The 15,779-nt window shown below is 43.2% G+C and overlaps 1 protein-coding gene across 1 annotated transcript; it reads left to right on the forward strand.

Moving 5' to 3' along the window:
• The first annotated feature begins 11,271 nt into the window (after nt 1-11,271).
• Nucleotides 11,272-15,216, forward strand: LOC146681073 (uncharacterized). The gene is made up of 5 exons (XM_085447933.1): nt 11,272-11,508; nt 12,843-12,942; nt 13,242-13,388; nt 14,321-14,502; nt 14,746-15,216. Exons 2-5 carry the CDS (start codon nt 12,858-12,860, stop codon nt 14,836-14,838), a joined length of 507 nt encoding a protein of 168 aa, XP_085304059.1. The 5' UTR covers nt 11,272-11,508; nt 12,843-12,857; the 3' UTR covers nt 14,839-15,216.
• The last annotated feature ends 563 nt before the right edge of the window (nt 15,217-15,779 follow it).

Consider the following 15,779-nt stretch of genomic DNA (forward strand, 5'->3'; position numbering starts at 1 on the left):
AGAACAAAACAGAATAGAATAGAATAGAACAAAGAGCCTCTATTGACATTGAATTTAGGATACAGCAAGACTTGGGGATCAACTCCGGTCACATATTTGAATTTACAATTTAAAAAAAATGTTACATAAGCACACAAGCGGCCACTGATAAAAGGAGAATTTAACATTAGGCACCACAATATGGAACGCCAGGACTGCCATAATGAATTTATTAAATACACCATTCAATTATTAATTAAATGTGTCAATAATTAATTAAATGTGGCAATAATTAATTAAAATGTGAAATAAATAAATTATTAATTAAATGTGTCAATAATTAATTAATTACATGTGTCATAACTATTTATTTAATTAATTAATTCCAATTTTAATTAATTATTTAATGGTGTATTTAATTAGTTCATTATGGCAGTCCTGGCGTTCCATAGTAGTGACCTTCAAGTAGAATTTTTAATAAATCTATCCATCCATCCATCCATCCATCTTCATCCGCTTTGTCCGGGGCCGGGTCGCGGGGGCAGCAGCCTAAGCAAAGAGGCCCAGACCTCCCTCTCCCCAGCCACCTCCTCCAGCTTATCCGGGGGAATACCAAGGCGTTCCCAGGCCAGCCGAGAGATATAATCTCTCCAGCGTGTCCTGGATCCACCCCGGGGCCTCTTCCCGGTGGGACATGCCTGGAACACCTCACCCAGGAGGCGCCCAGGGGGCATCCTTGTCAGATGCCCGAACCACCTCAGCTGGCTCCTTTCAACGTGGAGCAGCAGCTGCTCTACTCTGAGCCCCTCCCGGATGGCCGAACTTCTCACCCTATCTCTAAGGGAGAGGCCAGCCACCCTTAAATCTATCTTAATGATTTTTAGTTTTTAATGACCGTTAGCCTGCCTTTGGGCCGGAGGTCAAACAGCTGGTATCCGGGGTGAGAGCAGTCTTTTATAATGTTTTGGTCTCTGGAAAAAAGGTAGCATATGTGTGCAATGTCTTGGAAAAAAGGAAGCAGGCAACCAATGATTCTTTTGGGGGAGGGGGGGCTGTCTTGAAGACCTTTGGTAGAGGTTTCAGTCAGCTCCTGAGCAGTCAGCATACCACACTGTGAGGCTGTATGTTGGCACACTTCCTACTGTGGAATGGTAAAAGGTCACCTGCAGCGTTTCCTGGAAGTTGTTTTTCTTCATGATTTTCAGAAAATGCAAATTTTGCTGTGCTTTTTTTTTTATATCAGCTGTGGTGTTGAGAGGAAGCTGCTGGAGGGCTCTGTTCTGTATTTCCTGAAGTTTATGACGAGTTTCTTGTTTTTTTGTTTCTGTGTTGCTCTTTGGTGTCAGATTACTTCCTCACTTTGGGACTTCTGCTCTGTAAGCAGACTCATCTCCTCCTTAAGTGAGGATGACTACAATGGTGTCATGTATTGATCAATAAATGTAGATTTAATATATATTATATTAATATTGATATGTTATATCAATATTTGATATATATAATTTTGCAGCACTTTAAATAAGAAATATAGTACAATTCTGTGTATTTTACTTGCAAATTTGTCACATCTCATATTATCAAAGAATTTCTAATCCCCAAAAGTCGATTCAGTTCATCTTGACGTGGCGTTTTTAGTGGGAAAAACATCCAGGATTGGTCATCCAGGATTTGCTTCCCTGTGTCAGGGTTCCTGGGTCATTGACCCAGTGTTTTCAGTTTTTCATGCTCTGTTTATTTCTCACTCAGTCTCATTTCTTGTTTTGCTGTGCCATTTTCCTTCCTGTGTCATTAGTCAGATTAAGTTCACTCACCAGTCTCTAATCACTCATCATTCAGTAAATATATTTAAGTCCTCAGTTTCCACCAGTCCATTGTCTTGTCATCAAGGTTGTCACTGCCATCGTTCCCGTGTGTGTTGTCAGATCAGCCAGCCATTCAGTCGTTCAGCCAGTCAGCATTCATGTTCTGTCCATCCACTCACTATAATAAACCTCCGTATCCTGCGTCGTGAGTCCTGCATTTGGGTCATCTCCTCCTCGCATCCACACACGAACCCTGAAAACCTGGATGATTGAGCATGCATCAAGACTAAGAATTTCTAATATTAGACAAAGATACCACAGTTAAATACAAAATGCAGTTTTTAAATTATGATTTAATTTGTTAAGAGATCAAAACCCACCTGGCCCTGTTATGTTGTGGCAGGGATTTGTCCACCAGGGGGCAACAGTGGTTGGGGAGCTTTCAGTCTGTGGGGGGCGCATGCCCCGGTTCTCTTAATAAAGAAGCAACTGTGAGCTAAACATGGTCTCCGTGGTTCCTTGGTCTTAGGATATCACATATGGCGACGAGGGTAAAAGCCAGGTTTTGCTGTGAAGTTACACCGTGCTAAGTGACTTATGAACTGAGGTTGGCAAGTGGTACAGCGCTAGCATCTGTGGGAAGTGGAGCGTAACCCTCGGTGTGGAATAATGGCTACCACTTTGGGCTCGGTGGCACCGTTCGACAGCGAGCTGCAATCCTGGGAGGAATATTGTGAGATTTTGGATTACTTCTTTGTGGCGAATGATATTAAGGAGGAGGAGAAGAAGCGAGCGGTACTGTTGAGTTGCGTGGGCGCACAGACCTATGCCCTGATTAGGAACCTACTCAGTCCGGTCAAGCCAGGGGATCGTTCTTATGCTGAGTTGGTGGGATTGTTGAACAATCATTTTCACCCTAAGCCGAGTGAAATTGTGCAGCGGTGGAAGTTTAACACACGGAATAGAAGGCCGGAGGAAAGTGTGGGCGATTATGTAGCGGAGCTGAGGAAGCTCGCACAGGACTGTAACTTTGGAGACTCCCTGACGGTGATGCTGCGGGATCGTTTAGTATGTGGAATAAGCGACGACAGAATACAGCGCAGATTGTTAGCAGAGGATTCGCTAACATTTGAAAAGGCGCTGAAGTTTGCTCAAGCAATGGAGGCTGCTAACAGAGACATTGTGGATTTGAAGAGCATGACAGAACAGTCGCGATTCACTAAAGGATTAGGAGCCGTGAACAAGATGGAGGACGGCGGCTCGACGTCACAACAGGTTGTCAGGAAGTGCTACAGATGTGGAGGACTAAATCATGTGGCCAAGGACTGCAGGTTTGTTTCAGAAAAATGCCACAACTGTGGAAAGGTGGGACACATAAAAAGGGTTTGCCGAATGAAAATGGAACAAATAGGAGGGCGTGGCAGACAAGGTAAACAAGCCCATTTCTTGGAAGAGGAGAATGTGGAGAGTGAGGAAGAAGGAGCTGAAATGCACCACATAAAGGCAAGTGTGACTATGTATAATGTGCATGAGGAGATTAGCATCCCAAGGGAAGAACCCATCAGACAGAAGCTAAAAGTAAATGGACAGAATGTGACATTTGAAGTAGACACAGGCTGTGGTTACACTATCATGTCGAAGGAGTCATTTAAAAAACTTTTTGAAGGCAGTAAGGCGCCCAAAGTAAGCAAGTGTGGAATCAAACTGAGAACGTATGGAGGCCACAAGGTACCCGTGTGGGGAGCAGCCCAAGTGCAGGTGGAATTCAGAGACAGTAAGAAAACACTGGATGTGGTGGTGGTTGAAGGGGCTGGAACTAGTTTGATGGGTCGGGGATGGATTAAGGCCCTCCAATTAGACTGGCAACCTGTACATAAGATCGAAGGCGGAGAGGATGCCTTACAGCGGATACTGGCCAGACATGAAACAGTGTTTAAGGATGAGTTGGGAACGCTGAAGGGGTTTGCGGCAAAGATACATGTAGCTAAGGATGCCAAACCGTGCTTCTATAAGCCCCGATCAGTTCCGTTTGCTATGAAAAAGAAAGTGGAGCAGGAACTGGAGAGACTGTTGGAGGAGAAAATCATCCAACCAGTGAAATTCTCAGAGTGGGCCGCACCCATTGTACCCATACTAAAGCCAGACTCCAGCGCCAGAATTTGTGGTGACTACAAACTGACTGTTAACAAGGTGTCGCCTGTAGAACAATACCCCATTCCACGAATGGAGGACATGATAGTGGGGCTGGCGGGAGGAGAAAAATACACCAAGTTAGATATGAGTCACGCATACAACAGGTTGTACTTGATGAGGAATCTAGAAAGTATGTCACAGTGAACACACACAAGGGTTTGTTTACATACACCAGGTTGCCATTTGGTGTGAGTTCAAGTCCTGCCATTTTTCAGCGCACCATGGAGAGTGTGTTGCAAGGTCTGACCAATGTCGCAGTGTATCTGGATGACATCATCCTGACGGGAAAGAATGACAAAGAACATCTTCAAACACTGGAGGGAGTGCTGCAGCGCTTGGAGGAGGCGGGCCTGCGCTTAAAAAGGAGCAAATGTCAATTCATGGAGAAGGAAGTGACATTTTTAGGACATCGGGTGGATAAGACCGGTTTACATCCAGTGCCGGCAAAAGTGAAAGCAGTGCAGGAGGCGCCACCCCCAAAATCAGTGACAGAGCTCAAAGCTTATTTGGGGTTGTTGAACTTCTATAATAAGTTCTTGCCAAACTTGTCCACACTGTTGGCCCCACTGCACAAGCTTCTGAGAAAGGGGGAACCATGGTGTTGGGGACCAGCACAGGAGAAGGTTTTCGGCAAATCAAAGGAACTGTTGCAGTCAAGCAGTGTATTGGTACACTATGATGAGCAAAAGGATTTAATTCTTTCTTGCGATGCGTCCCCCTATGGAGTGGGAGCAGTACTAGCTCACCGCATGCCAGATGGTCAGGAAAAACCCATTGGGTTTGCATCGCGTACCCTGAATGCAGCAGAAAAGAACTACTCACAGCTGGATAAAGAAGGATTGGCTGTGATATTTGGTGTACAGTATTTTCATAAGTACCTGTACGGCAGGAAGTTCATGATTATCACGGATCATAAGCCATTGATAAGTTTGTTCCATGAGTTGAAGGCCGTCCCTCAGATGGCGTCACAGAGGATCATGCGATGGGCAGTGTTATTAAGAGCCTATGAGTATGTCATTAAATACAGAGAAGGCAAAAATAACAGTAATGCTGATGGTCTGAGTCGTCTCCCTCTTCCAGAGAACCTCCCTAAAGAGGTGGCAGCTGAGGACCAAGTGTTGATGGTAGATCAGGACCAGGAGGGCGTGATGACATCTGAGCAGCTGCAAAGATGGACAACCAAAGATCCCATACTCTCCAGAGTGCGTGAGTATGCTATGAGAGGATGGCCCACTACGCAGCATCCTAAATTTCAGCCCTACAGACAGAGACAACAGGAGCTGAGTGTGCAGGATGGGTGTGTGCTGTGGGGGGCGAGGGTGGTGATACCAGAACGAGGTCGACGCCCCCTTTTGGAACAGCTACATCAGTCACACCCAGGAATGAGCCGCATGAAGGGCCTGGCCAGAAGCTACATGTGGTGGCCGCATATGGAGAATGACATTGAAGACAAGGTGAGGTCCTGCAGTACATGTCAAGAACATAGACACAGGCCACAAGAGGCACCGCTACACCCCTGGGAGTGGCCAGAAAAGCCCTGGAGAAGGATACATATCGATTATGCTGGCCCGTTTTTGGGTAAAATGTTCTTAGTAATAGTGGACGCCCACTCCAAATGGTTAGATGTGTATACAGTTCCATCCGCTACAGCAGCTGCAACCATAGACTGCCTGAGAAATTGTTTCAGCACGCACGGCCTTCCTGAGATGGTGGTCTCAGATAATGCCCAGTGTTTTGTAAGTGCACAAACTAAAGAGTTCATGGCAAAGAACGGAATCACTCACGTCACCTCCGCTCCATATCACCCCGCCTCCAATGGGTTAGCAGAAAGAGCAGTGCAAACGTTCAAAGAACTCATGAAAAAGAGTACTGGAGACACACTGGCAACCAAGTTAAACAGGGCTCTGTTTAGTTACAGAATCACACCACAGTCCACAACAGGGAAGTCTCCCGCTGAGTTGATGATGGGCCGGAAGTTGAGGTGTACTCTTGATCTCATACACCCTGACTTGAAACAAAAAGTGACAGCAAAACAAGATAGCCAAAGACGGTATCATGATAGACATGCCAAGGAACGCATGTTTGTTATTGGAGACACAGTATATACCAGAAACTATGGCAGAGGACCCAAATGGATACCAGGACTTATACAGGAGATGACGGGGCCTGTTTCCTACTTGGTGATGCTGGGCAATGGGACAGTAGTGAGGCGTCACGTCGATCAGCTGTTTGCCCGCCTTGAGCCGTGCCTGGCAGCAGGAATGCCTGAAGGCCACCCAGGCGAGCCCCCAAAGGCAGCCCCAAACATCAGCGCTGAGACAGGAGACGAGGATGAGAGACACATAGAGGTGCAAGTTACACCAGTGGTGAAGCCACATATGGAGAGTAGTGATTTGCTGGAATCACCTGCCACTGGGTTACGGCGATCGCAAAGGACCAAGAGAAAGCCGGAGCACCTGAGAGACTTTGTGCCGTGATTACGGTGAACTGTTATAGGTTAACCTAAGACTGTTGGACTAAAGGTTCACTATTCCGGAGTGAAATTTCAATAAAGGCTGGGGACGGGGTTGTTGCATTTTTTTTATAAAGGTGAAGTTTTTGGTTATGGGTATTTTCTGTAGTGATTAAAACTACAGAGTAGTTCCAGTTTAAGGGGGGAGGAATGTTATGTTGTGGCAGGGATTTGTCCACCAGGGGGCAACAGTGGTTGGGGAGCTTTCAGTCTGTGGGGGCGCATGCCCCGGTTCTCTTAATAAAGAAGCAACTGTGAGCTAAACATGGTCTCCGTGGTTCCTTGGTCTTAGGATATCACAGCCCTGTGTGGGGAAAAAAGATTTGCCACTCTTGTAAAAATAATGAATTAAAAGTAATTAACATCATTTTTTTTGAAAGCTTAGTTCAATTTCACTGTGTGACAAAGTGAAGCAGGTTAAAAGATCTCTAAAAGCAACACATCACACCACAAGCTAAAGAAACTAGTCTGGAAAGGGTTACAAAGCCATTTCTAAGGTTTTGGGACTCCAGTGAACCACAGTGAGAGACATTATCCACACATGGAGGAAAGTTGGAGCAGTGGTGAAGCTTCACAGGAGCGGCCGTTTTATCAAAAGTACTCCAAGAACAACTCATCCAGGAGGTCACAAAAGAACCAGAAACAACAAAGAACTGCAGGCCTCACATGTCTCAGTTAAGGTCAGAGTTCAACAATAAGAAAGAGACTGCATAATTGTTTTTACCACTCTTTGAACTTGTTGAATTAGATTAAATTAATTTTAGTTTTTTTCCAAGTTTTAAGAAATTATTATTTCTTGTTGGTCTATATTTCTACAAGAAATAGATGCCATATGTTTTTCAAAGAATCAAGTTGGAAGTGCGTTCTGGAACCAACCACCTGTTTTCTTGCAGTATTTTTGTTTCAGAACTTAAAAGCTAATCTCACATTTCCCTGAAAACATCTTGATAATTCCTAAGACTTTTGGGAAAATATTCTGTGGACTGATGATACGCTCTCACCATCACCCTCCCTTCCCCAAATCCAGCGCCTCCTCCCATTCTTACCTCTAATCCGATGTGGACAGCGGATCAGCTGGAGGTGTGATTGAAGATTGCAGTGGTCCCAGATCCAGCTGTACACACTGGAATACTCTCTCATGTTGCTTGTCTGTGTTTTATTGTGTTATGGTGTGGTGGTATCTGTGCATTCCTGTATTATCCTTTTGTGTTACACATTTCGCTGTTTTTTTCCTAGGCTACCTAGCCTGACCTGTCTCCCCAATGTGATGTTTGTGTATTGTATGTACGGTCGGCAAGGTCTCGGTTGTGGACAACTGCAACTGACAAATTATGGCTATCTCATCTCATCTCATCTCAAAAGTAACATTTTTTGAAAGGTTTGAGTTACATCTGATATAAAACTAACAGAGACCTGACTGCGACCTCAAACAGGCTGTTCATGGTTGAAAACTCTCCAATGTTCCTAATTAAAACAATTCTTCAAAAATTCCGCCAGAGCGATGTGAAAAACTCATCATTCCTAGTTATTGCAAATACTTGATTGCAGTTTTTGTTGCCAAGGGTGACACAGCCAGATATTAGGTTTAGGGGCCAAGTACTTTTTCACACAGTGTCAATTAGGTTTGGATACCTTTTGTTCTCTTAATGAATGAAATTATCCTTTAAAAATAGAACTTTGTAATGTATTGTGTTATCTTTGCCTATTATTAAAATATGTGAATCATGTAAGTGTGACAAATAAGCAAAAATAAATATGCTTTTTACAGCACTGCGTAGTTTAAATGATTTACAAATGAATGGGTTTTATTTTCATTTACACTCCACTCAAGTAATACTCTGAATTCGACTGAAATCCACACAAACCATTGTTTAAAAGACAGTCCTAAATATTAAGCCTAAGATGAGTCCTGGACCTAGGTTACCCAGAAACCAATAGGATAACCTAATAGTGGAGCTAAAATAACTAGAGAAAATAAAGGTAGGTGCCTTCTACTTTTACCAGTGTTACTATTACTATTACCAGTAAGTTTGATGGTTTCCAGCCATAACTCACATTGTCTCCAAGGTTCAAGGTTCTTTATTTGTCACATGCATAGTTATACAAGTATAACACACAGTGAAATGTAGCCTGACACGCTCCTCGACATGTGCAAAAATTGGGGGGGGGGGGGTGTAGAGGAAGAACATTATATATACAGTGGGGCAAAAAAGTATTTAGTCAGCCACCGATTGTGCAAGTTCCCCCACCTAAAATGATGACAGAGGTCAGTAATTTGCACCAGAGGTACACTTCAACTGTGAGAGACAGAATGTGAAAAAAAATTCCATGAATCCACATGGTAGGATTTGTAAAGAATTTATTCGTAAATCAGGGTGGAAAATAAGTATTTGGTCAATAACAAAAATACAACTCAATACTTTGTAACATAACCTTTGTTGGCAATAACAGAGGTCAAACGTTTACTATAGGTCTTTACCAGGTTTGCACACACAGTAGCTGGTATTTTGGCCCATTCCTCCATGCAGATCTTCTCGAGAGCAGTGATGTTTTGGGGCTGTCGCCGAGCAACACGGACTTTCAACTCCCGCCACAGATTTTCTATGGGGTTGAGGTCTGGAGACTGGCTAGGCCACTCCAGGACTTTCAAATGCTTCTTACGGAGCCACTCCTTTGTTGCCCGGGCGGTGTGTTTTGGATCATTGTCATGTTGGAAGACCCAGCCTTGTTTCATCTTCAAAGTTCTCACTGATGGAAGGAGGTTTTGGCTCAAAATCTCACGATACATGGCCCCATTCATTCTGTCCTTAACACGGATCAGTCGTCCTGTCCCCTTGGCAGAAAAACAGCCCCATAGCATGATGTTTCCACCCCCATGCTTCACAGTAGGTATGGTGTTCTTGGGATGCAACTCAGTATTCTTCTTCCTCCAAACACGACGAGTTGAGTTTATACCAAAAAGTTCTACTTTGGTTTCATCTGACCACATGACATTCTCCCAATCCTCTGCTGTATCATCCATGTGCTCTCTGGCAAACTTCAGACGGGCCTGGACATGCACTGGCTTCAGCAGCGGAACACGTCTGGCACTGCGGGATTTGATTCCCTGCCGTTGTAGTGTGTTACTGATGGTGACCTTTGTTACTTTGGTCCCAGCTCTCTGCAGGTCATTCACCAGGTCCCCCCGTGTGGTTCTGGGATCTTTGCTCACCGTTCTCATGATCATTTTGACCCCACGGGATGAGATCTTGCGTGGAGCCCCAGATCGAGGGAGATTATCAGTGGTCTTGTATGTCTTCCATTTTCTGATGATTGCTCCCACAGTTGATTTTTTCACACCAAGCTGCTTGCCTATTGTAGATTCACTCTTCCCAGTCTGGTGCAGGTCTACAATACTTTTCCTGGTGTCCTTCGAAAGCTCTTTGGTCTTGGCCATGGCGGAGTTTGGAGTCTGACTGTTTGAGGCTGTGGACAGGTGTCTTTTATACAGATGATGAGTTCAAACAGGTGCCATTCATACAGGTAACGAGTGGGGGACAGAAAAGCTTCTTACAGAAGACGTTACAGGTCTGTGAGAGCCAGAGATTTTCCATGTTTGAGGTGACCAAATACTTATTTTCCACCCTGATTTACGAATAAATTCTTTACAAATCCTACCATGTGAATTCATGGATTTTTTTTTCACATTCTGACTCTCACAGTTGAAGTGTACCTCTGGTGCAAATTACTGACCTCTGTCATCATTTTGAGTGGGGGAACTTGCACAATCGGTGGCTGACTAAATACTTTTTTGCCCCACTGTATATATACATACATATAGTATATACACTGGGTGAATGTGCAGTAGTAGCAGCAAGCAGGTGAATTCTGTACATTAATATGAATAGATATCTGACTATTTTACAGGATAGACAATATAAACATATTTAAAATTAAAGGAATTGAAATGTACATTGTGCCTTGGTTTAGAGTGTCTGGAAGAGAGTCCTGTCTCAGTCAATTATAGATGATGTGAGAGGGCGGGTGTGTGTGTTTAGGGCACGGATGGCTTGGGGATAGAAGCTCCTCTTGAGTCTCTCTGTCCTTGCCCGGAAGATGCGGAACCTTCTACCAGATTGCAGAAGTTGGAACAGTTTGTTGCCTGGATGGGACGGGTCCTTCAGTATCTGCGCTGCTCTAGTCCGGCATCTCCTGGTGTAGGTGTCCTGAAGCGGGGGGAGAGCAATCCTGCAGCAGCGTTCTGCTGTACGGATCACTCTCTGGAGAGCTTTTTGGTCCTTCACACAGCTGTTCCCAAACCACGATGTCATGTTCTGTGTGAGGATGCTCTCCACAGCGCCTGTATAGAAAATCCTGAGGATCTTTGGAGAGACCCTGAACTTCCTCAGTTGTCGTAGGTGATACAGGCGCTGCCTAGCCTTTTTGGTCTGGACCTAAATGTGGGCAGCCCATGTCAGGTCTCCTTGACAATCTATGTACTGAAGGTCCTTCAGGAAACTGGGTTTGAGTCTGTTATCCTCTCTCTGCTTTCCTGTAAACAGTCCAATCCAATAAAAATGCACAAAAATGCCAAAACTAAATAAATTTGCTGAGTATCAACTGAGACACAGTAACAAAATTGTAACCTGAAACTTAATCTAAAAAGATCACAGTGTCATTTGGCTGTCTGAGTCATACTCCAACCTAACAGTCACAAGAACAAGTAAGTTAATTTCATAGGGTCACAAGGTAAAAAGGTTCAATTTAAGGACTCCTCATAATTCAAGCATCTCTATACACAGCAAAATCCGAAGTGTTGATGTGAGTTAAAATTACTGGTGTTAAAAATTTCGAGTTGAAAAGTGTTGGTTTGAGAGTTACAGTAACACTAACGGTGCTGAAAAAGCTCTGTAGCCGGAGTTATTTCAAAGAGTCAATACTATAACACTCATTTGGAGTTGATTTCCACATCCGGGTTTTTCGCGCTCATGGGCATGAGGAGTCCGCCAGAGGTTTGCTGTCAAGATCGAGGAGGTTGTTCAGGTAAGAACTATACAACAAGACCTATGTTATTTTATCATTATTAAATATTGTAACTAACTAGCCTATAACATTATTTATCAGAAGCATGCAATATTTTCCTAATGTGGAGTGTATTCATCTGCGGTAAGAGATGGGATTCGTTAGCTTAGGTAGCTAAACTATCCTCTATAACAAGTTAATATTGCAGCGAAAATAAATGCGTGCTCAATATAATTCTCAATTCTAGTTAGTTCTAATGTCATAAGAGAAATGCTTTCCAGTGTTCAATGCTTATTAAATGAAACGAGGGAGGAGTTAGCTATCCTCTGGATATGTTAAATGTAATGTTAAAATTTGAATTTGTGGTAGCCTAGCTGGCAGCTAAGACAAATGCGTTTAGCCCACTGCTTTTAAGGGAAGCGAACATTCGCCTCAGAAATATCCTATTTAAAAGTGAACTAAACAATCACATGGAGACGTTCAAGTCAAGTTTTGGAAAGCGTCAAGATAGGCTAATTACACGTGCTACCAGCGAGTTTAGCAGTAGCCTAGCCTACAAATCTTTGAAGTGGCAGGGGGTTATGGAATTCTGTTAGATGTTAGTGACCAAGCAAGGCGCGCTGCGTTTGTGCATGGATTGCTTGCTAACGGTTAGGATATATCATACATGTTGTAGTAGGCCTAATCTAAGGGAACATTTTCCCCTTTTCTACAGTTTTAGTGAAATAGGCTACCATCCAGTGTTTAAGACAAAGCGGTATAACGACTGAGGGTCGTTGACGTCGCCTCCACTGATAATCCTAGCATGTCGTGTCACAAAACAACCACCACAAAGTAGCAACTAGCCAGACGGCTGTGCATGTGTCAGAAACTCCCGATATAAATGTAAGACTTGCACTCATTAATTTACAGTATAAGGGATATTTGTTGTCATAAGTGAAAGCGTGATGAAGGCAGGTGTGCGTTCAACAGGAAATTTTATGTGGATTATCATCCTGACATGGTTTAAACAGAGATGCTTTTCCCCAAGTAGGCTACAGCGATTTACTCGCAACATAGCAGAACTAAGTATCTAGCCTGCGTGCAGACGAGAAGATCGCCGTTGTCGTCTTATAAACATGTGGATGGGTGGATAATTCATTGGATGCTATTTCTGTGTACCCAAGTTCAGCTATTTTAGTGCGCAGGGGGAAGCCAAATTATGTTCCTGAGGTTGAAGTGGTCTGTCACCCCTTCACAGATCATCACACAATGTATAGCCTAATATTTTCTTAAAGTTGTCCGGATTTGTTGCCACTTAAGCTATGGTTTAAATATATGGTAAAAAATATTCTGTGCCCCCTTCTCTCCACCAGGTGCTGTTGTAAGACATGTTGCTGAAAGTGAAATACCTCAATGTAAATAAGTACATTAAATTGCACGCAGGATTCACTTATCTAGAATTCATCAGTGAAGGTAAGATAACCTGGCAGAACAAAATTTGTTGCACATGTATCAGTTCATCATGTTTGCATCTCATCTATTTAAAAAACGAATTAAATGTTAACACATTTTATTTTAATGTGTGACATTAAAAACAGTACAGAGCAGTAGGCCTAGGCCTATATTGTTGATGCAGACTTGTCTAATTTAACCATTTTAAAGACAGGTAAAACAGCTGTTAATAAATATTAGCTAAATAAAAAAGTCAAAATTAGTTTTTAAAAAAGTTTTTCAGGCGTTTTAGGTGACATTATGCTTATCTTTTTGTAAAGCCAAAACCAAGTTTGGATTTCCGGATGCTGCTGACCTTGATATTTTCGATGAAACTGACACAGCTGTCGAAGAAGACATTTTTCTGGAGTTACTGGAGGCCCAACCAGACCTATGCCTGACAATACGTGAAAAGATTTCAGATGAAGGTAAATGTTATCATAACTTAAATTTTCATAGTATAGCCCACTCAATGTAGAGCCAAGTTCTTTTGCTCTTGATGCAGATGACATTGACCTGTCTTCATGCAATATACATGACAGTGGACAGGGCTGGGTCATATTTGTATAGAATGTTGTCTGAACATGAACATTGAAATTGTGTTATTAACCCTCCTGCCATCCTTTAAAAAACTCACACCCATCACCCTAGGGACCATTCTCAGCCACGCCATAAAAAGACCATATATCCATATCTTATTCCACTTTAAATTAGCCAACCTTGTAAAACTACTTCTCCCTGAAATATTCATGTAAAGTTTTAATTATATTTTCGTTGTTTTAACCCTTCAAATCCCAGTGTTATTACATGAGCGCCCTGTGTTATAAGCCCCAAAAACCAAAAAACGAAACTAAATATTTCCACAAAAAACCAGTTGAAGTAATATGTGATTGTCATTATAAGTAGGCCTTTAGATGGACCAAAGATTGGCACCAACATACATTTTGACCTGCCATTATTTTTTTGCATTTTTTTTGCAATTTAAAAATTAAAACTTCAAGGCCCTGAGTCTTCATTGACATCCAAGAAAAGAAGAAAAAATAAAATCATATGATGATAATTTGGGGTTGAAAAATAGCATTTATAATGGAAGTCAATGGGCAGAAAATGGTCCCCAGGGTGATGGGTGTGGGGATTTCTGCTGCTCAGCCATTTTAGGCTGATTTAAGGAATTCACACTGGAATATTAACATTGACAGGTAAAAACTATCCTGTGGCAAGTTTGGTTATATTCCACTGAACACAGTGGAAATGGCAGCCATTTAACACATAGCAGTGGCACAAAAAGGTCCCAAGAAGGCAGGAAGGTTAATGGCATTGTGGAGTAGCCACAATGTTAACCAAATCATCTCTCCCAAAGATTTTTGTCCTTTAGGTCATTCCACACCATCCTCCTCGGATACATTATCTTCCCTCACGGACACTATATCACTTTCATCAAGTGACAGTGACCTCAGGGAAAAGGGCATTCCTGCAGGCCGCAGTAGATCCAGCAAAGACAGTTCTGCACCAAATGTTTCTGTGTCAGAGGCTGCAAAAGAGGTAATTGAGAACAGAAAATGTCTTTTGTATTTTTGAGTTGACACCATTTATACTGTAGATTGTTATACAAATTGAAATTCAAAACATGGTGGTTCCCAACTTGCCCTGTATGAAAAAATGTTAGTAGAAGTTAGTGCTTCTTGCTAGATATGTCTTTCACAGGTTTGTTGACATTCCTCTAAACTTTCACCTTTACTGACAAACAAGTTTTTATTGTTATTATTTTCCCTTTTATATGAGCAGATGGTTAAAAATGCCTTGACTAGGAAACCTGGTGGAGAGGAAATTCTTGAAGAATACAATGCCGAGGTAAGTGATGGAGGGAACGGTAAGTGACGGAAGTGATGTTGTAGGTGACGTCAGACGCCGGAGATTTTGGCGGAGAAAAAGCAAATGGTAGCATAGAGTTTAACAAAGGTTTTCCAAGCTTCAGTATTACCAAATATACTAATCAATTGTCATATAACTAACAACATCTGTTTTATCATCTCTAACACCCTGGAGGACAACGGGGAGAGTTTAGACGCTCTCCAAGATTACATCGACCGCTGTTTTCAAGATTTAGTAATGCATAAGGCCCAGAGTGCATCTTCCCCGGCCAAAATCGAGACGCCGTCATCGAAGAGAAGTCGCCAGGCAGACTCCCCCGGTACAACATCGCCTGCCGGCAAAGACATCGCAGAAATCCTGGAGTCAATCGACAAGCGATTGTCCAGTTTCGATGTGAGGCTGTCCCTGGTGGAGATTTTACACCGGGAATTTAAATCTCTGAGAGAATCCCTGGAATTCAGCCAGCAGCAGGTGGAAACGCTTGCCGCTGAAAATGCCACGCTACGGGAGTCGGTTAAATCTCTCACCGATAACGTGACCCAGCTAAACATTGAAAATAAAAAAATAAAAGAGTCCGTTATCGATCTACAAGCCCGTAGCATGAGAGATAATCTTGTGTTTTCTGGTATTCCAGAAACTGCCGGAGAGGACGCAGAGGCAACGGTGAAAAACTTCATTAAAACCCACCTGAAGCTGCCGGAGGACACCGTAAAGAACATCGACTTCGATAGAGTACATCGCTTGGGGGGCGCGCGGTCGCGGACCGGGAGACCACGGCCTATTGTGGCCAAATTCAGTCAATTCAAACAGAAGGAACAGGTGAAGAGTCGCGGCAGAGAGCTGAAAGGAACGGACTTCAGCGTGAACGACCAGTTCCCCAAAGAGATCCTGGAACGACGCAAGGTCCTGTTCCCAGTTCGACGTAGCTTCATCCAGAAAGGCTCCCG

This window comes from Copadichromis virginalis, linkage group LG23, assembly GCF_057382275.1.
Source record: "Copadichromis virginalis isolate Kocher_CV1m ecotype Utaka linkage group LG23, C_Virginalis_male_GT1.1, whole genome shotgun sequence".
NCBI classification, from domain to species: domain Eukaryota; kingdom Metazoa; phylum Chordata; class Actinopteri; order Cichliformes; family Cichlidae; genus Copadichromis; species Copadichromis virginalis.